Below are 22,074 nucleotides of genomic sequence, written 5' to 3' on the forward strand. Positions count from 1 at the left end.
TTTTTCACTAACTGTTATTGCATACACACACACACACACACACACACACATAATTCAGTCTGTACAATGCTGTTAGGCATTTCTTCAGGGTTGACTGTTTGTCACTGGACAACCAATTGGGATGCCCTTCCCTGGGTGTACTGGCTAGGTTTGTGTCAACTTGACACAGGCTGGAGTTATCACAGAGAAAGGAGCTTCAGTTGGGGAGATGCCTCCACGAGTTCCAGCTGTAAGGCATTTTCTCAATTAGTGATCAAGGGGGAAAGGCCCCTTGTGGGTGGTACCATCTCTGGGCTGGTAGTCTTGATTGTGTAAGAGAACAAGCTGAGCAAGCCAGGGGAAGCAAGCCAGTAAAGAACATCCCTCCATGGCTTCTGCATCATCTCCTGCTTTTCTGACCTGCTTGAGTTCTAGTCCTGAATTCCTTGGTGATGAACAGCAGTGTGAAAGTGTAAGCAGAATAAACCCTTTCCTCCCCAACTGCTTTTTGGTCATGATGTTTGTGCAGGAATAGAAACCCTGACTAAGACACTGGGGATGCCCTTCCCTGGGGATTTCCTTCCCTGGGAATGACCACCTCTCCTACTCCTAGTTTTTTTTCAGTTGCCCATGGTTTTTTTTTGTGTGTATAAGGCTGAGGCCTCATGGGCTTTTCTCATCCACTTTGGCATATTCATTATTGTAATTATTGCTCAGTTTATTTCTGTGCAGTCATATTGGTGAGAGTTTATGGGTATAGGTTCTGATATTGCTAGCAAACACAGTCTTACAGAAAGTCCCTGTTCTACTGGCTTTTACAGTCTTTCCACGCTCTCTTCCACAGTGATCCTTGAGGCTTAGGTGTGTAAATGTGTAAATGTATCCACTGAGACTGGGCCCACAGTTCTGAATTTTGATTGGTGTGGTTTTCTGTAATGGTGCTTGTCTGTTATAAAGAAAGATTTCTTAATGACAGGTGAGGATTACACTTATTTACAGGGATTAAGAGAAATGTTTATAGATTATTGGTGGGAATTATGCTGGTTTAGTAAATTATCAGTTATCAATTCTCACCCAATAACCATAACTTCACTGACATTGAGTAGTTAGATAGGTTTCTAATACCTAGTTTCCCTCTTGTTGAAAAGATTGTAAGTTTACTGAGAGAGCTGTTGGTTACTGCCAAAGTGTGTATGTCACTACTGAACTCTTAGGGTTATGGTGCCCTACTGGCCATCATTGTGGTTCATAGCAGTCATGGCTGGGTAGGGTTGTTGTTTACCTTCCTCCTTTGGAAGCTTCTATGGTGCCTTCTGGTGCCACGGACTGGATTCAGTCAGTCCCTCAATCTCTGGGAAACCAGGATTTTGGTAATCAGGCAAGCAAGGAGGTGGTGCAGATGACAAACAAGCACGGACACAGAGAAAGTGCTGTATCTGAATGTAATTTCTCAAAGTGAGTATCAGATTTTTAATACAGAAGAAAACAGGGAAGTTAGGTGACACATCAGCAAGGTACAAATGAGGTTACCGGATGCTTAATGACTCTTACACAAAACAGAGGAATGCATACATAAAGACTGACAGCAAGTAGGCAATAAAACAACTGAGACAAAGTCAGCTCTATCTAAGGTCAGCTATATTCTTTGAAGCCAGGTGTGAGGTTTTTACACTCTCGGAGCAAGGGCTTTCACACCCAAGCAATAGTTCTAATTAGGGAGTTCTGATTTCACCAACATTCTCATGAATAATGCAATACTCTAGTTCTTCCTTAAACCACAGCCCAATCTTCTTCCTAAACCATTGTAAATTCCTGTATATGGAAGTGACTTGGCTTTTATTCTAAGTGATTATGTGGGGAACTTTCTACTATTAAGTAATGTAGTCTGTCATACATAACTATAATAAGAATTCTAACCTTACTTTGCTACGCTTGCCCTGAGATTTCCAACTCTATGTTGTAGAGAGTAATGCCTGATTTCTTTCACTATCTCTCTTATAATACTAGAGGCAATTCTGAATGTTGCTGAATAAGTAATATTTTTACTGAATTTCAAGCCCAGGGTCAGCTCAAGGACTACCTAGGGCATTGGTGAAGGCCAGGAAGCAAAGTACAATTTTGCTTAGGTATTTGGCAGGTCATTGCTTGGAGGCACCTAAAACAAAACAATACTGAAGAAAGCACACAGACCCATTCACTGACTAACGCAAGGACAAGTTTGGAGCATTCATGCTATGGGATGCCAAGGCTCCAGGAGGCTAAGTTTCCGTGAAACTTTTTGCCTCAGGACTGTGTCCAAGCTTTTGGGCCCACCACACAGTTTGTACTGGAGTGGGTGTGGCATTCTGGTACAAGGAAAGTTAGTGCTCAGGGAGAGAGCAGTCAGGTCACTTCCAGCTTAGGGGTCTCTGGGTCCTGTGTCTGTGGTGTATGGTATTTTCAGCAATAAGGATTTACCTTCTACCTCTGGGAGGCAACCAAAGGCAGTGTCAATATGCTATATGTTTGAGGAGTCTCTTGGACAGCCCAACAACCAAAAGAATCAACAACCCAAAAGAAGGCTTCTCATGCCTGTTATTGATGTTTTTAAGGTGGTCTTTGGGGGAAATTATTAGAGGGAGCTCTGCCATCCCAGATGAGAAAAATTCATTAAAACTATATCTGGCTGTCTGTCTATCTATCTATCTATCTATTCATCTATCCATCCATGAAGTTATATGTATATAACTTCATGAATCTATCTATACATGAAGTTATAACAGGAAGTAACAGGTTTTTGCTTTTTATTTTTGGTAAATGTTAATAATATGATCCCCTGTGGCCTTTTCAAAATCCTCATTTTGATTTTGCTTACCTGCTGTCTTCTCCTGTGTTTGCCTCCTTTCCCTCCCTCCTCTTCCTCTCACCTCTCCCAAGGAGCCCCCTTTCCCATTCCCCTTATCAGATGTCTTTTATCTTGCTATTTCCCTGTCTAGTGCACCCGACTCCCTATCCTGATGGTCCCATTTTACTTTCCCTGTTTTTGTACTGACTACTAGCTTGTACTTACAGCTAAAGAATTGAAGCTAGGAGCCTCCAGAAGAAACTGTGACATATTTGTCTTTGTGGTCTGGGCTATTTCACTCAATAATGTGATCTTTTCTAGTTCCATCCATTTACCTTCAAAGTTCATGATTTAATTTTTCTTTATAGTTGTATTTTTTCCATAGTGCATATGTGTCACATTGTCATTTTCTATTTGTTGGTTGAAGGACATTCATGTAGGCATTTTAATAAAAAGGAAGACAATTAACACACTCAGGTAATCAAATTTGTATTTAACTTTCAAGTAACAAGTTACAAGATGGGATTACAGATAAGATGACAGGAATTTGTTCTTGTACTGCACATATTACCTAACTGCAAAGGTACAAAGGAATGTTGAGCCAAAATGATCAAACCTGAATTGCTTTAGTGATACACTAAAACCAGCACCCTAGAAATAAAGGTTGGAGGACATTTAGACATATCTAATGGCTGCTAGGTGGCTGGTCTGCAGTCAGCCTGCTGGGGACCAGGGATGATATAGTTCAATACTGAGCAAAGGTTAAGGGTCTACAGTCTAGGATACACCATGTGTCTCAAACATATAGAAATCTTAACTAGGCCCACTCTTCCCACAGATGTCACAGGGAGCAGGATGAACCACTGTGGAGCCTCAAGAGACAGTTGATACTTGGGAGTGAACCCAAGGACTGAATTTGTGTTTGCTGATCTTCAAGTGTCCTGGAGAAATCCATGTTGTAAGATACTAGAAAACAGAGCAGTGCTTTGGGATGTAGTCAGTCAGGGTTAGATGAAGTCATGATGTCATCATGGCTTTGTAAGAGAGGAAAGTGAACCCAACTCAGCATGCCTGCTCTGTTTTACCCCATGATGCTCTCCTCAGGGTCCATGTCAGATGTAAAATCTCCCTTCTTGAACTTGCCTACTTTCAGAACCTTGAACCTTATCCATTATAGGTTACTCTGTAACATTTTTATAGGGACAAAAGGACTCAGCATACCTGCTCAGAATTGATTTCCTGAGGGATTTTCTTGTAAAATGTATTATCCAAAATTAATATAAAAATTTGTATTTTCAGCATTTTTCCTTATTCTCCTACTTTCCTTCTTTTTCATGGAGTCACTCTTGATTCTCCTCTCATTTCTCCTCATCACCCCAACAAGATACTAGCTGAAGCAGATGAGTTAGAGGGAAGGAGTGAGCAGCCATGAGCTCAGAGCCTCCAGGCTGCCTTATTCCCTTCCCTACTGCTTCTCTGGTTCTACCGCTCTCTCTGATTTCCCTGGAGGCTTTAGACAAACAGTGGGCAGAAATAACAGAGCCTAGAACAGCAGGGCTCATGGCCGTTGGGTGAGCTTTAGGGGCAAACTCTCGAGAGGCTAGGGGTCTGGATGGTCACTGGTTTCTTAGGTGTGAGAGTTTGTCTTTATTCGTCCTTTTCATTTCCTGGGGTCATTGCTATGGACATGGCAAGATGATAAGCATCCATCATTGTTGTTCTTTTGTTTCCCTACCTTGTGAGTGGAAGGCCACTGTGGACAGCTGTATGAGTTCCTTCTCTGTTGCCATGGTGAAATATCACATCCCAAAGCAACTTATAGAAGAGTTTCTTTTGCTTATGGCTTCAGAGGGGAGAAGTGGAGACTGGCTGGAGCAGGAAGTTAGGAGCTCACATCTCCAGATGCAGCAGAAAGAGGGTGAAGTAGAAGTACTGTAGACATTCTTAATGGCGAAGGCTCTCCCTGTGGTGGTACACTTCCTCCTGCAAGGCTACATAACCGAAACATCCCCAATATCACCACCAACTGGGGAATAAGGATTCAATTGCCCAAGACTAAGGGGCATTTCTCATTCAAAACACTTGTGTTAACCTGGTCTTCTGTGGCCTGGATGCTTGTGCATAGCCCAGATTCAGGCCCCCAAGCCCTAACCTCCGAGAAAATGAAATCAAGCAGTGATCAGGGTGTTGGAGGCCAGAGAGGAACCCCAAAGAGTGGAATTACTGTCCTCACAGAGACCCCAGAGAGTCACCCTCCTTCTCCAGCCACTAAAGGCACCCAGAGGCTTTATGTGGGATCAAGAAGCCCATCCACTGTATCAAGACACGTGGTGTTAGGGAGGGATTTATGTTGGGCCTCTGGCACTGGGAGACTGTATTTCTGTTTACAGTATCTTAAGGAATCCTTACATAGTAGTCTAGGACACACACACATGACCTCTAAGTCTTTGTCCTCAATTTATATCCTCGGCTCATCTCTGTAGTCCAGATCTTTGATGTAAACCTGTGTGCCAGCTACCAGCAGCTTTGATTGTTTGTGATTGTGCTCTGTACACTACACACTATATGCTGTGTTACGCACATACACTGTAAGAATAGGCTTAAGCCACTTCTGCAGTTTCTTTTCTTACAGAAGATCTTTTGTGAATGTTAAATAGGTGGAGAGAAGTTTCCAAATTCTTTTCCAGATTGGCTCCCGCCATTGCCCTTCCCTGGCAGGCGAGGGCGCCCTTCACACATCTCCACAAGCCTGAGTTTCCTTGGGTTTTGGAGCGCTCTAGGTCCATCTGTAAAAGAATGTGCCAGCCTTCGGCACCCGCATACTCTGGAGCTCCCTGCTGTGTGAGACAATGTTAAACAAACCGTGGTTGTGAATGATCCTGGGAGCGCTCTGGGTTGGCAGTCCTGGAATCTAGGCTTGGCCACCCCAAGAGAAGGTTGGGGGGATAGAAGTGGGTCTGGAGTTCCACAGGGCCGTGCCTTTAGAAGAGAGTGCTGGTCTGAGAGAACTGAAGAAACAAAGGCACTATCAGGATTGTGGCTGGCTGGAGGTCTGGAGGGCAGTGACTAGACCAGGGTAGCAGGCGTCATGATGGGGTTCCAAGGACCCAGCAAGTAGCTCTGTAGGGTGCACTCGTCACTATCAAGGCCACTGACTACAAGTCGCCCCAGTGCAACCATGGAGACACCACGTGTGTCCCATAGTAACCCGAAACCACATTAAATATCAGCTGCCACCCAGGCTCCTCCCGCTTGCCTCTAGCTCCTCCGCCAGACTCTCCTCGGCAGGCCGCATGGAATCTGGTTCCCTGTGACTCTGCTCCCTGATCTGGGAGGCGCAGCCCTAGGAGCAGCTGGTGGCTGCTCATCCATCCTAATCTCATGCGGCTCCACCCACAAAGATCACTCTAGAGCTTGTTTGTAGTCGCCCTCTTGCTGGCCAATCCCCCTGGCAGCTAAGCTAACTGAAACGTGCTGCAGCCCAGGGCTTCCAGGTTCTGCTCAGTAAAGGCTGAGGCCAGCACGCGCACGCGTGTACACACACACACACACACACACACACACACACACACACACAAACAGGAGCGCGCACACACACTCCCGGGTGTCGCCACCCTTGGGGATCAGCATTGTCAGTCAAGCATACCCGCCCAGAGTCCTGGAGTGCACAAGGCTCTTGCCACGCTGCCGCTGCCGTTGTCACTTACAGGGTGTTGAAAGCCAGCTCGGAGGACACACGCCTTTGCTCACGTCCTCGCTCCGCAGCTCTCAGCTTGCTTTTTGTTACAAGCCGCACCCCCAGCGCCTGGCTCCTGATTCCGCTTTCCTGGTAGCCACTGGGAAGAGTTGACTTCAGGGGGATCTACCCGGGAACACAGAGGGCCAGGAAAACCAGGACCTGCCAGAATTGTATTTTCTTCAAACCCCATCTCCACCCAGTAATCGCGGCTGGGATCTACAGTCGGGTGCTCCCCATAACAATGGATTAAGTTACACTTCCCTGGGCTAGAAGTGAGGTTCAAGACTCCAAGCAAAATGAAGGAAAAGGCCATGATCAAGACCGCTAAAATGCAGGGCAACGTGATGGTGAGTGCAGTGGGGCGGGAGCCCACATTACGAAATGTATGGGGCGGTGTGGGGGTGGGTGGTGTTAGACTTCAGAAGTACTGATTTCATAGGGAAGTAGGAGACCTTGTTGGTGTCACACACAGCAGGACTTTCCACTTGAGCCTGAGCGTGTGAATGATCCAGTATCTTTTTGCAAAGGGGAAGTTCCTGGTTTGGTGGTTGCTGTCTTTTGGGTGTGTGCTTTCCTTGCTTTGAGCACAGGCTGCTCTCTTGTGTGTGTGTGTGTGTGTGTGTGTGTGTGTGTGTGTGTGTGTGTGTGTGTGTGTTGAGTTTCAAACACATCCCTATGGCTGTTCTGGAGCAGGCACAGATAGGAGATCACTTCAGACAGGAAGTACCCCCTGGGCACTAATGCCCTCACTTGGTCTCCTGGGTGCAGGTCAGGGCTGAGACTTGTGGGGTTTCAGCCTCTAATATACTCATTATGCCAACATGCAGACTGGAAGCAGACACCATGTCCACAGCTGTCCAGCAGTCAGGGCCTTTTCCCCAAGTTTGGGAAAGATGATTGTCTCCAAGGTAGAGGGCAGTGAAGGAGGGAGACCTCTGGGGATCCCCAGAATCTCAGGTCTGTGGGTCAAGGGACATCTTGACAGTGACAACTTTGCCAAGTTGAGGATGATTGTCTTGTTTTCTCAGCAAGATAACTTCCGCCTCCTTGTGGCTGGCTGGTCTGATATCAGCACTCTGCTGGTGGTGGCAGTGGCCTGAAGCATGGGCCCAGAGGTCAGAGTGTTGGATTCTCCTAGTTAGGGCGGGGAGTTGCCATCTAGTTGATGAAATCCTCCGTGTGTGTTTGCAGTCTCTCCAGTTACTCTGTGAGGACTTATTTGTGTGTCTGCGCGTGCGTGTGCATGTGTGTGAGGCAGAGGCAAGGAGAGATTGCCATGCTACTTTAGAACATTCAGCAAGAAGTAGAAGAATGTTTATCAAACAAGGTCTATAGTTGTTTACGAAAGTGGTTGAGTGTGTAGGCTGGGGTGGAGGCATGCTTGGGAGAAGCAGTCTGCCCAGTTTGAAGCCTCTCGTTAAACAAATAGAAACAAGAAATGAGAGTATGTTTGGATTGTAAAATGTACCCTACCCCTTAGCAAGGCACCTGTTGCCTCGCACAAAGCTGTGGGTTTAGCTCAGAACCTGACTTCAGGGCCAAAAGAGTAGTGTGTACAAAATTGGTGATAATACCTCCTTCCACAAACCCGAATTCAGTGCCTCTTGATCTGCCCTACTAAGCTGTGTGTGAAACTATATCTGCTTTCCTAATTTCTTTTGCCTTCTGTTGGTGTGTTATGGTAATCAGAATACTTTTGTATAAACAGGTCAGAAGTATGTGTGAAGTATACCCAGTGTGTAATACCCATTCACATAGTGGTCCCTTGTCATACATATCCTGCCGTAGCATGTTAATCTGTAGCATGCTAATTGAGCTGGAACATTTATGTATGAGGCTACAGACATGTATTAAGATTAGTTATGTAGGTAACATGGGATCAATGGCCATAGGAATCTAGTATCAAATGAGTATTTCTAGTCATAGCCGGCACGGTCTGCTGTGGAATAGAGACGTCTTTATGTCTCAAAGACGTATGAAGTCTCCCTTTCCACTCCCTCCCTCTCAAAGGCTGAAAAGCTTGCTCATCGTGTATCTTCCTTGCTCTTTGAATATGGTTACCCACGTGACACTCACCCTTCTCTGAGCCTTGCCTATTACTGTCATTAAAGCCAGTTGACTTGAGCCCAGGAGATTCTGCAGCAACCAGCATTTTATCCATCATCATTGGGTAGAGGGCAAGATGAAATGTGAGATCACTATATGTTTAAATAATCTATTCATGCTTAAGTTGATCAATATGAGTGTGGTTTGTAACTGATTTGAATTTCACATTCCCGCTAAGTCTCTGTGGCTCCATCGAATGAAATGTTCATGTTTGCTCTGTTAATTGGGGGCTTTTGGATTCCTAATACTTCATCAGTTGCCTTGGAAGCCTTGTTAATCACAGTCTCGCCTGGGTTGGATGACTGACAGTTCTTGGCACTCCAGGCTTAATTGGGATTCGGGTGATATTTAACATTCACTGTGAGGACTGTATGATTTACGCCTAGTTCTGACAGGTGAGTGGTCGACATCTCAGTGCCTTCGATAGCAGCAGAGCACCTCACACTGAGTGGCTTCAGGGCATCCACATCCACACAGAGACAGACAAAACAGAGCTGAGACAGGGTAGCAAAGAACTCTTGACCCTGCCCAGTGTCTGTAGGGACACCAAACCCAGTTACAGCTGTCTCTTCCCACATGTGGTTCTAGGTATGGCCCTTTAAGGCTTGTAGACCCATTGTATCATCAGGATCCCCCCACAAGGACTAGACAGCACCCCAAGGCTGGTCCTGTCCATGCCACCTTGCCTGGCTCATGCTTACCACTGATTTTATTCCCTAAAACTCTTTTAAAAGTTCATCTCTCGTTGCAGTTGGGTGACTTAGAGAAGGCAAAAACATTGTTTTGCTCTCTGGTCTTATTTTCTGCTATTCAATGAGTAGCAAAAAAGTAAAATGCCATTGGTGAAATCAATCCACAGAGTTCCTTTCATTCTTGACAGAAATCTATTTCACAAACTTTGGATACTCGAAGATCAACAGACTAACCCTTCAACCTGCCATGTCATGTACTGTGACAGAAATCAAGACGTTTCATTCTTGTAGAACAAAACATTATTTTTAAAGTAATACCATTCTTATACATCTTCCTTTGAAACATCTTAGATTCTCCACATGCACATTTTCAATCCAGTGTCCTTTATTGCTGCTGTGTTGCCATCCCACTAACATCCAGGGTTGTCTCCTCCTGGAGCAGCTTCAGTGGGAAGCTTTTTCATATGAAGGCCATTGCTTCACATTAAATCTCCCTGCTCTGGCCCTATGAACTTTTCCCTGACACAGAGTTGCTGGGTAAATGTTGGTTCAGATCTAAGTCTAGAGGATGGCTCTGGTCTTCAGGACCTGCCTCTGTGGATCCTCAAGTATGATAGGAAGGAGAGCAGAGGATAGATCTGCAAGACACCTGGAGCCTTGGAAAGCTCCTGGGAAATCAGCAATAGCTTTAAAGAAACTTGTGACCTGGAAATTTTTGACACATCAAAAACTTAAATTTTTCTTGTGGCTTCTGAAATTCCATTTGCATCTTTGGTCACTGACTGTGTGTTCTGGTGACACTCTAATGCCCCTGGATGGTAACTGTCCAAAGTCTGGTTTTCTTTCTTTCAGGCTAACGGACTCCAGTCTCAGTCCATATGTGGGTGTAATGAGCAGAGAGCCTTTGAGGCTTTTAGTTATGAGTAATTGTGAGGTGCCATGCCCTGCTGTGAAGCCCTCCTGGAAACAGCCTCGCTGCCTGGGAGATGAGTTGCAGGGTCCAGCCTGTGTTGATACAGGGCTCTGCTGCCCCAGGGAACTTAGTAGCGACTTGGCCATTGACTCTCGCTTCTCAGTGACATGAAACACCTCAGCCTGGCTAATAACACAGGCTTGATTAGCGTTTGAAAACAGTGCACTTCTGAAATGGGTCCAAGGATATATGGCTCAGAAGGTCTGGGTTTCTGAGCATCCTCCCTAGTTGCCCATAAGAATTCTCTCTATCTCCTGGCTCTGTAGCATCTATTCCTAACATCTTCCCTCATCAGACTCTTCTTCACAGGTCTATGTCACTCACTATGTCACTCTCTCTGTTACTGTCTATGCAGGAAAGTCAGTTGAACATTAGTTCACATGACACACAGCTTCCCAGAAGCAGGAACATCTTAAATATGTGAACCACAAGTAAATGTGTGCAAAGATGTGGCTGGGGCCATGTCTCAGTCATGAAATGATTGCCATGCAAGCACAACCACAAAGAAATGCTTAAAGTCCAGCACTGGACATACCTTTGGAGTATCAGCCCTGGGACGCAGGACAGAAGGGTCCCTGGAGCTTCCTAGCCATATAGTCCAGCCTAATTCACAAGCTCTGGGCTCTAGTGAGAGACCCTGTCTCAACAAACAAAGGAGAAAACCCTGAAAACAATACCCAATGTTGACCTCTATAAGCACACACCTACACGCATGCAAGTTGGTAAAATTAGCACAAAGAAATTCTCAAAGCCAGAAGGAAGTAGTCGCCTCAGGATGCTTTATAAGTTGTATTAGGTAGAACTTCAATGGAGAGGGCTGCCCTGTCTTCTCTAGAGCCTGAGCAGGCTTTCGCTCACGTGGCCTCTGGGTCTTTGTACTTGGACCCATCAATATGTCCATAGGCTAACTTTAGTGACTTGCTGCCTGCCCCACAGCCACTCCACTGTCTGCACTCTAGCACTTGCTCCCTATACTCACCCCTCTGCTCTATTCCCGTTCACAGTTACTGTCTGAGCTCCTTTATTCCCTGGGGAGGCTGCACTGGGGGAGACTACAGTCAGCTACAAACCCCATTGGTGGTGGTACTCCCTGCTCTGCTTAGCCAGGGGCACCTGCTGGCCAAAAGTTTAGGAGAAGTTTCTGGAAGGTTACTGAAGAAAGCCTGATCCTGAGAGCAGAGCTCAGTGTTCTACTGTGTGGAAACATGCTTTCAAGATCTAGTGGATCAGGCAAGACAAGAAAAGACTACATACACATTATTATCCTAAAATCAAAGGATTTGCCTAGTTCATGAAAGAAAGTAACTCTGGTCTTCATGCCCTTTTTATTTGGAGGGGGAAATTAATTTACCTCAGAACCTTTGTTTCATTTCAACTTAATAGTTTAAAATAAATTTACATTGTAGAAAAATTTGGTGAAGTCCTTTGATTATAGGAACCAGTGCTATCTGAATAGCCACACTGTCCTAGGAACTGAACCACACATCCAGATCCTGGAGGTCCACGTGTATGCTGTGCTAAGAATATAGGAGCACACAGCGCCAGCCAGCATCACTTTACCATCCCACCTCAGCCCCCTGAGGACTGGAGAAGCTCTCCTCAGGAGCACAGTGGGTCTCAGAACAATTGCATTATAGAGCCATCTGGAAGAAACCCATATGAACTGGAAAACTGAGATTCACTCATTGAAAATGGAAGCTTTCAGCCCCCACAGTAGAACCACCCTTCTGTCCAACACCTCATTCTTAGTTATCCAGGCTGCAGCCAGCAGAGTGGGATTAATAGTCTCCTGCTGGGGCAGAGGTCAGAGCACATTGTCATCAGGTCCAAGGAAATAATCAGAGCATTGACTGGGAAGCCTCCTGACAAAGGCACAGTAAAGTCTGGTGTCAGGATTGTGGTACCTAGGACCAGACACATAACAAAGGCAGAAGAGGGAGAGAAAGGAAGAGACACTCAGATGCAGCAGAGAGAAGGAGATGGTGGGGCAGTGGGGAGTGCTGAGGTAACAGGTCAAGGTGTTCTTGTTTATTTTGTAACCAGTTCACACTTAAAGATGGTACATATTCACATATTCACAGGGTTCAGATGATCCTATGTGTGTGTAATATTTAAAATATGTCAACCATTAACATCTCTTTATTTTTATTTTATATGTATGAGTGGTTTTCCTGCATGTATGTCTGTGCAGCACATGTAGGGAATGCATATGGAGGCCAGAAAAGGGCAATGGATCCCCGAGAATTGGAGTTACAGACAGTTATAAACTACCACGTGGGTGCTGGGAACGGAACAGAGTCCTCTGGAAGAACAGTCAGTGCTCTAGCCATTGAGCCATCTCTCCAGTCTTTTCCTTTATTTTTTAAAATTACCGTCTTCTTACCCCTCCCCATCTCACAAGTGCCATAGCCCTCTTGTGGATGGCAGAGGACAGCTTGCACCAGTTGGAGCTCTCCTTCCATCGTATGATTCCTGGCCTTGGACTCAGATCCTCACGCTTGGTAGCAAGCACCTTTACCCTCTAAACTCTCTGGACCTTGTCTGAGCTCCTCCTGAAAGTTTGTCTCTAACCAAGTGCAAGCAATGTAGCAGTAGCAGAGAGGTTGTAGATGAAGGCAGTGGGACCAGCAGGAAAGATTCTAGAATTTTTCCATGAATTTGAGTTCAATTAAGCTCCCCTCCTTAGTCAAGGGTGTTTGTATTTCTGTCTTAGTAGTCTCATGTTAGGACACATTGTAGGAATGATCCTCCAAGCCAGAACACAAGACACTGCTGGTCTTGGCTCTCCTCCTCCCACTGACGTCAGTCCCTCATCCATCGTACCCTCTTCCCTTCCCAAGATACCACTGTTCATAGGGAAAGAAAGTAGATGAGGTTGGGGTTGTCCAAGGTTGTACCTTGGACAGCATAGAGCTTGCTGAACAAAATGGAGACTTGAATTCAGCATCCAGAACTCAAGTCAGAAAGCCAGGCATGAGTACCTGGGGGGTGGGAGGCAGGATGTGTGTGTGTGGGGGGGGGGGTGTCAGATTCTTTGAGCTCACACCACAAGAATGGTCTTGTGAGAAATCATTTCAGAAGACAAGGTGGACTGTACAGTGGAGGTTGACCCCTGGCATGCACACCTATACACATATACACACAAAACAAAACAAGCAGAAAATAGATAACACACATGTGTACATGACCCAGACAGGGTTGACAATGATGTAGGCACACTTCAGCTGTGCTGTACACCTCACACACCGCCATGCATGGTGCTCACTCATCCATAGTGCGGACAGAACTCACTCTGCTGGGCACAGGGCAGACCTGCTGGGTAAAACATGCTGCAGATACCATGGCTTTGAGTGCTTGACTTTCTGGCTATTAAATAAAAATAACAACCCTGCTATAAGCCAGGGGTGCCAGGGGTGCTCCTGCTTCCAAGTGACGTCACTCATCTGTGAAAATCGGCCACTGCTGGCATGCTGGGTTGGCACTGCACCAGCTACAGTGGCTTTGATTGCAGTGGGCATGGCCCAGTGGGGAAGCTGGGGAGAACAGTGTCTTCACTGGAATTACAGTGAAGGATCAAAGACTTTCACTCTCTCCACCCCAACTAGACAAGACTATATTTTAGGGAGTAGAAATCTTACTTGAAATACTTGTTATTGTCTAATGTTTATATATGAACAGCAGGTAGTGAAAGTTCCCAGCCATGACTCCACAAAAACCAAACCAACAATCCCATGTCCCTTCATTCCTACAAAATACTTCAATTGTGCACTAGATTCTCCATACTGAGGGTTAAAAAAAATCAACACATATAAGAATATTCTTTGTAGCTCATGATCTATTCTTCAGAAATTCCCTCTTTTCTAATCACGTAGAGAAACACACATAGCCTGGAAGACAGACAAGGCTCTGGGGAGGTGAAAAGCCATCTCTCCCTGGCTGTGTTTTTGCAGTGCGTCCAGTGTCTTCCGCAGCAGCTGCAGGCATGGACATTTCTGCCATTGCTGACACCATCTGCTTATGAGAATCTTCTAGCTGGGAAGAAGGAAGACCTCCATCGGTTCCCAGCCATGGGAGGAAGTGAAAACCCACTGTGTTGGTTATCTGTCTCTTGCTGTGACAAAATAAGAAACAGACAAAGAAGCAAGAAGGGAGGGAGGAAGGGAGGGACAGAGGGAGGGCTTGGTATGGCTCACAGTTCTAGGGCATAGAACCCATCACTGTGGTGATCAGCAAAAGGGGATCCAGCTGTGGGAATGAGAAGTAGTTGGTCACATTTCGCCTCCAGTTAGGAATCTAGGAGATGAATCTAAATCCAGTCAGACTGACAGTGAAGACCAACCATTGTCTGACTGTACTGCTGTGGGCTACCCAAGCCTTGGAGAAAGATTTCTTGGGAGTGCCTATCCAGACACCTGTAGAAAACTCTAGAATGTTGTAAGACTTCTGTCCTCATTGCAAGGGTATCTCAGCCTGCACTCTGGATCTGTAGAAAATACTTCTCTGGACAGATGGAATTTTACAAAACTGCATTGAGCAATTCAACTTCATTAACATAACAAGAAAATGAAAACTGAAATCACAGTGAGGAAATCTCCAGTGAAACCTGAGGTTTTAAAAAGATTGCTAGTACTGTTTTTGTTTTTTGTTGTTGTTTGTTTGTTTATTTGTTTTGTTGGTTTGTGTGTATGTGTGTGTGTAGCAAGAACCCTGTGCACAGTTGGTGGGAAGGAATATTAAAATTTGGAAACTTTATAGTAGGGCAAAGATTGAGAACATATTTATTAGCTAGCCATCTAACTTCTGAGTAGTTCTCTTCAGCACATGCTCCCCCATGAGAGATGTGCATGGCTGTTTGTGATGGAAATATTTTTAGTGACCTTGAGCCTGACCTGACTGACAATGGGATGATGTATAAATAGACTTGTCTTTACGTGGCAGAATACTATACAGCAAAAGTTAATGACTTCCCACTCTAAAATATAGATGATGCATTATCAGATAAACTTCTACAAAAGAAGCCAGGCTTAAAGGATATCACCTGTGAACAGCATGGTGGAGGAAGTGCGTAGAGAAGAGGGAAGGAAGAGTGTCAGGGAGCATTAACTTGAGAGCAAGGACCATGTGAACTCACAGCAGCCATGATTGCCTTTCTAAGAGCTGCATAAAAATGGGGTCACATATGTCCTCTCACTGAGTGGGGAGGGGATCCCTGGGCCTCACCTATCTCTGAGAACTTATATATGTTAATATTCACTAGGGTGGGACAGGGAGACAATTTTTTTAGTATATGTGCTGCCGAAGTGAGCACGGGAGACCATTTTTAAAAGTATTGTAGCCACTAGTGAGGTGTTAATCATCCTGTAAGCTACCTTCAACCTTTACTCCTTTAAGCAACCCCAAGGGAGGTTATTGGGTGGAAAGAAAGAAAGAAAGAAAGAAAGAAAGAAAGAAAGAAAGAAAGAAAAGGAGAGGAGAGGAGAGGGAGAGGAGAGGAAGACAGATCTGAAGGTGGAAGGCAAAAGAAAAATGAGTATCCTTGGAAAGAGAAAAGAAAATCAAATGGGGGAGGGGAGAACTGCAAAATTTGGTAGCAACATGATTACAAATTCATTGCATGTATGAGCCTTAGTGACTGTTTTATTGCTGTGTGGAGACATCATGACCAAGGAAAGTCTAAGAAAGGAGTCATTTAACTGGGGGCTTGCTTACAATTGTAGAAAGTTAGGCCATGATCATCATGGCAGGAAACAGAGCTAGTGCTGAAGCAGTAGCTGCAAGTTGTATTTCCTGATCTGCAAGCAGCAGGCTGGGGGGGGGGGGTGGGGGGGAGAGAGAGAAAGAGAGAGAGGGAGAGAGAGAGAGAGAGAGAGAGAGAGAGAGAGAGAGAGAGAGGAGAGAGGCCTGGTATGGGTTTTTGAACCTCAGAGCTCACCCCTACTGACACACCCTCTCTAACAAAGCCACACCTCCTAATCTTTCCCAAACAGTTCCACTAATTGGGAACCAAGCATTCAAATATATGAGCCTATGAGGCTCATATACTGAAACCACCACAGAGTGTATAACAATGTAATGGGTTCCATTACAGTAATTAGCATGCTAATAAAGAGAACAAAAGCAATGTATAAGTATGCTTATATAAAGCCAGATTTTTAAATGCTATAAAAATAGGTATTGGTGTGTTATCCATGATGGAAAATAAAATTTTTAAAAAGAAGAAAAGTAAGAATATAATCATGCAAATTACAGTCCTGGCTCAGTGTTGTAAGGAACCAAGACTGATGGGGGGACAGGGGCACATCAGCAGAGAACAAAAACAATGTGTATGACTGTGGATATATGTTTCTTTATCATCTGCTAAGAGAAATACACTCTTAGTTTCAATCCTGAGAATGCTATGTCTTCTGCTTCTATCTCATCTAAGGCACGCTTTTCAGTAGCTTGGTGATTCATGAGCTGTGGGGCCCTCCAGTGATTTTCTTTTCTTAGTGTAACCATTCCATTTTAAATTTGGTTGATGGAACAATTCTTATGTGGAGAGATTTAGTATCAGAGATGTCTTTCATTTTGAAGGTGTTTTTATGAAGGAAAATTGATATTTTTTTTACAGAGGTTTAACTGTGATTATTTAGTATTTTTTAAAGCATCTTCTAGGAAATGTTAATTATCACAGATTGGACACCTCATTCCATACTCACAAAGGCATCTCATGGAGTCTTTTTCAATACATTTGCAGGAGATATATTGAAATATTTAGTGCAAATTTTAGGATTCCTAATTATAATAACAATGCTAATGAGAGTTCATGCGTTCCTAAAAATTGTATGGAACTCCAAACATTCAAAATGCTGAGAAATGCCCAGAACTGCCATGCAGTTCTCGGTAGAGTGCAGTTTTTCAGGGGTCATGCCTGGAAATGATTTAGTGCCAAATGCAGAAGTGTTGAAGCATTGGGGTGGGGTGGTCTCCACAGCTGGGAAGCCATCTTCCACCCACTGTAGTGGTTGGTACAGGATCTGTTAAGATGGTCACTGTGGTTAGAGGAGGAAATCAGAGCAAATGATGGGGAGGAGATGTCATGGTCAGCCAACTGATGAGAGCAGAAAAGCTTTGTCTTGCCTTGGAGACATCAGTCTCTATTAGGACCAAGTCAAGTAAACTCAAGGAGGCATCATTGTTCAGAGAAAGCCAGTCAGCTTTCCATACCTGTGACAAAATATCTGAGATGAATCTGTAGATGCGAAGAAAGAAAGGCTTATTTGGTTCATGATTTCAGAAGTTTTGGTTCATTGTTATTTAGCCCTACTGATCTGAATGGGACAGAGCATCATATGAGTGCACCAGGTAGAACAGAATTGCTCATCTCCTGGTGGCAGGAAGCAAAGAGAGAGAACAGTAAGATACAGAGTCCCCAAAGCACTTTCAAAAAAGCACATGCACAATGACTTCACCTTCTTCCACCAGGTCTATTGTGGCCTAATTTCTGTTACCATGGCAAAACATTCTGACAAAAAAGCAACTCGGGAGAGAAAGGGGCTTATTTTAGGACCACCCTGCAAATTGACATGAAATGGAATTTTCCATGAATATTTCCTTCCACAGGAGTAGATTCCATGTTGAATTTCAGCTTATAAGTACAGTATATGGTCCATTATTGTGGGGAAGGAAAGGCAGGACCTTCAAATAGCATCTTGCATTGTATCTACACTCAGGAGAGAAAGAGGATGCAAACAGGCATGACCACTCTCTACTTATGGTCAGCTCAGTTTTCCCACTCTTACACAGTTCAGAAACCCTACATAGGGAATGGTGCTGCTCACAGTGGGTTGGGTCTTCTTACATCCATTAATTTAATAATCCTTAAGACATTCCTCCACAGACACACCCACAGGTCAATACAATGGAGACCATCCTCATGGAGACTCTCTTCCAAGGTGATTCTGGAGTGTGAATAAAGCTGACAAAAAATGATGTCCATAACAAGGCCCCACCTATCTAAATGCTCTACTACTTCTCAGCAGTAAATCAGCCTGGTGACCAAGCCTTCAGCACATGGACCTTCAGGTGACATTGAATCTCTAGTTCATAACGGTGGAACTGTCTTTAGATCCCTGGGGATTTCTTACTAGAATCTAGTTTGAAGAATATATTCTCAGCCTCAATAAAATTATAGATTATTATGGATTGCTACAGGTTCCTTTTACAATGTATGTTATTCTTAAAGTTTTTGTGACAGCATTAATCTATATTTCTCTTCCCTTCTTTTTTTCTTGATCTCCTTAATGTGGAACATGTTGTAGAGAACACTAGTGTTGCTTGGATTTTGATGCTAATTCTGATTTTCCGGGGGCGGGGTTGGAACAAGGAATGAGTTATGTACTCAGGTGACTTCTTGTGAACCTTCCCTGAATGAATAAAGGGACCAATCACTGGGCAAGTAGTGGGGCTCCTGCATTGAACAGAGGAAGAGAGGAAAAAGAGAGAGGGACTTTTTGGATGGGGCTAATGTAAAGATAAGATGTAGCTGCTAGTGTCTCCCAGTTTTAATGGTGGATCTTTCAGGATTCTCCACTGGACAATTTAGATTTTATATGGCTTACAGGATTAGGATTCTAGTTGTTGTGCCCAGAGATTTAGTTACCATTATTTCTGAACTAAGTGTGTGTGGCATTTTCCTTCACGAAGCAGTTGGACTGGGTTCAAGAGAGAATGGTCCAGCTGCAAAGCATGGGTTTGCCAGATGTGCACCTCAAAGGCCATTGGGGATTTGAAGCATAGGGCTGGCATGGTAGCAACCCGCCAGTGGGAACTTAGTGAGCTGGGTGAGGAGATTTTGGAGCTGTGAGTCAGAGTCTCCACGAGATAAGAACTGGCCGGTGAGACCGCTGGGGCTGAGAGTAGTTGAGTGCTGCTTGGGAACTTGCTAACCATTTTAATATTTCCCACAACAGGAACATGAACGGGAAACCATGTTCAACATTATGGTTTTGACATAGTAAAGATGCTAATTGCTATTGGAAAGATCTAGCTATGCTGTGTAGATCCAGTATTGGAGTGTGGAGATTGTGAAGCACACTAGCAGTGGGCAGATTAACAAGAGAAAAATGCATAAAAGTTTATTAATGCGTAAGTCTGTAAGAGCACACACAAAGTGAAGCTTAAAGAGGAGCCAGATGGGCAAGGTTTAAATGCTTTCACGGGCAGTTGGTAGTTGGGGTGGTAGCCAGTTTTCAAAGAAGAATAGGGTAAATGAGTAGACTGGCAGAGCTTCTTATGCCCTGGACAAAGTTCCTCACTGTTGTAGGTGGGTATGACCCCCAGTCTCTTTCTCTGTCGTGCGAGCTAAATCTTTGGTTAATGGCATTTCAGAAAGGCTCAAAGATGACTATGTCTTTGTGCATCTCATCTTCAGGTCAATAGAGAACTTGGCTGCTGTCTAAAGGCCAAAGCAACTTAGGTTGGAATATTGTTTTTTGAGCCCTAACAGGTGCATTCTGGAACTCCCCTGAGGGATATTTATAACTGAGTCCATTGAAGAACATATAATTATAACCCAAATCTTCTCTCAACTCAGAAATCCTCCATGGAAAGATCATAGAGATAAATAACACTTTTGGTGTTTGAGTAAGCATTAGGAAGAATGTGGCACCTTACAGGCAGTATGTGCTAAGATGAGCACCCAGGCAAATGAAACCCATTAAACTCATGTTTCCAAGACATGCAGAAACTAGTACTTAGGTAAGATACCTTACTACCTTCATCTGTCAGTTCATCCTGAACTTGTCTGATTGTTGAAATGGCATCTTCATTGGGTGTTTATGGTTTCATCTGGAGGAAAATCAAACTTTCCTATCTTCATGGTGAGAAGTAGTTTTGTATCCTGGAGAAGAGTATGCAAGGTTAGTCTGTGAACCTGGTAGAGAAGAGGGATCGCTTTGATCAAAGTAGGGACCAGGGGAATATATTCCCAGGCCACAGGCTGACAGAGGTTGCCCAACCCAACCCACAAAAAGATCCATGCCAAAGAGATGACACAATGCAAACAGCCACAAGGTAAGTGAGGTGTACTCTCTAAGGAAACATGAAAGAGGTCTGTCTGTCCCTCACTTCTCAATGTGGAGAGTAAGCCTCTTCCTTTTAATTTGTGTCTGTCTCACAGTAGAACACTGAGGCCAGGACACCACAGATGCATCAGCTTACAGACACTGAGTCCCTGAGGTGTCAGTATGGCTTGTCTGGAACTGATCCTGCTGGCTGTGTTCCCTCTTCTGATGATATTCGAAGACGAGAAACCACTCAAGTAGGACATTTGGGGTGAGATGTCTGCATCCCACATTCGAAACATCAGCTGCTGCCCAAACTTGGGTGGAAAAATTCTGAAGGGTAGATTGTAGAGCACTGAGCAAAGGAGGCAAGCAGCCCCATAGCTGGGCTACTCAGGACCCTCACTCCCAAGGCTAAGTGCTAAGATGTAGTGACCTGGATATAAATCCTCTGCATATCTCTGCTTACTAACCCAACTTCCTCCCTCTGAGGTTTAAGATATAAGGAATATCTCTAGTCTTCCAATGATGTTCAAGAAGGTTCAGTCAGGAGGTCATCTAAACAGTAGAGCAGAGTCCAGAATCCAGCTCAGATGTATGTAAGGGTGAGTTCCAGCTGCTGTGTTCAAGACCTGATGTTTTGTCTACTCGAGAAGGTTGGCAACCATGTCTGTCTCCTGTAACACAGGGAGAGGACGCTGTCTACTAATGCTGTTTCTGCTTTCTGAAATTGCAGTCATCATACCTGACAAGGTCAGGGCTCCTTGCGTCAATGCAAGGAAATAAGAATTTTCCCACCCAGGGAATTGAAGTAAGGCTCATCTAGGATTTGCCTGCGTGACCATCTGGAGACAATACTGTTCTCAATGTCCTCTCCGGTGCACTCCACAAGTAGAGAAGGTGGGAAGAAGTCCTCCAGAGCTGACAATGCTTGAATATGCTCCAGGAGGGGTAGTGACATAGGCACCTAATTCCTCCTCATCCTGATCACTTCGAACAATAGAGTGACAGAGGTGACACCTGTGCAATGAGCATTGAACAGGCTGAGTGCACAACACACCGCTCTGCCCCCACCCCAGGACCTGCTCACTAGCACCAGGAATCTACAGAATCCAACTGATGTAAGTTTACTGACAAGCTGGATGCATTCTACCCAGAAAGTAAGCTGAGATTTTATTTCCACATAGATTTTGCAGTGTTGGGGTGATTTTTACAACTAAAAAATGTGTTTGGGAGTTCATCTGTTTAAGAAAGACATGACAGATGAGAGAGATGTTTCCCTTACATTGTCAATCCATGGCGGAATGAGATGTCATAATTAGGAATATTTCTTACAGATGAAACAGCTCAACAGTTTCAAAAGAGAATGACTAAAGTGGAGTTTAAACACGTCTCTAATTTCTGACTGTTGTGAGAAGCATCTGAGGAAGAACATATGGCTCCCGTGACCTGGTGTAAATGTTTGCTTATTAGAAGCTTAAACTGGGAATGTGTGGAGCAGATGAGCAGCCTGCAAGGGGGCATCACACTTAGACATGGCCTGAGATAATGATGGGATCTTGGGGCAAAATGACAAGGAACTGATCTCAAATGAGCCTTGCTGTTGAGATGTACAGGACACATGAGCCGGGAAGAGGGACTCCTCACCATCTCTTCATTGATATGTTTATTCTAAGACAGCTGAAGGGCCTGTGAGCCCAGCTTTCATGGATGAATGT

General features: G+C 44.6%; 1 protein-coding gene across 2 annotated transcripts in view; it reads left to right on the forward strand.

Moving 5' to 3' along the window:
• The window catches only part of Dpp6 (dipeptidylpeptidase 6), a 910,144-nt gene that overhangs the window by 81,043 nt on the left and 807,027 nt on the right, over positions 1–22,074 (forward strand). Inside the window, exon 1 of one of the 2 annotated variants that reach the window (NM_001198886.1) lies at positions 6,379–6,889. The exons of the other annotated variant lie outside the window; for it this stretch is intronic. Within the exon in view, the coding sequence (NP_001185815.1) occupies positions 6,839–6,889 (51 nt within the window). The 5' untranslated portion in view covers positions 6,379–6,838. Of the gene's footprint in view, positions 1–6,378; positions 6,890–22,074 lie in introns of those variants that run through there. 2 annotated transcript variants of the gene reach the window in all.

The sequence above is a fragment of the Mus musculus genome, chromosome 5 (assembly GCF_000001635.26).
Source record: "Mus musculus strain C57BL/6J chromosome 5, GRCm38.p6 C57BL/6J".
NCBI classification, from domain to species: Eukaryota; Metazoa; Chordata; class Mammalia; order Rodentia; family Muridae; genus Mus; species Mus musculus.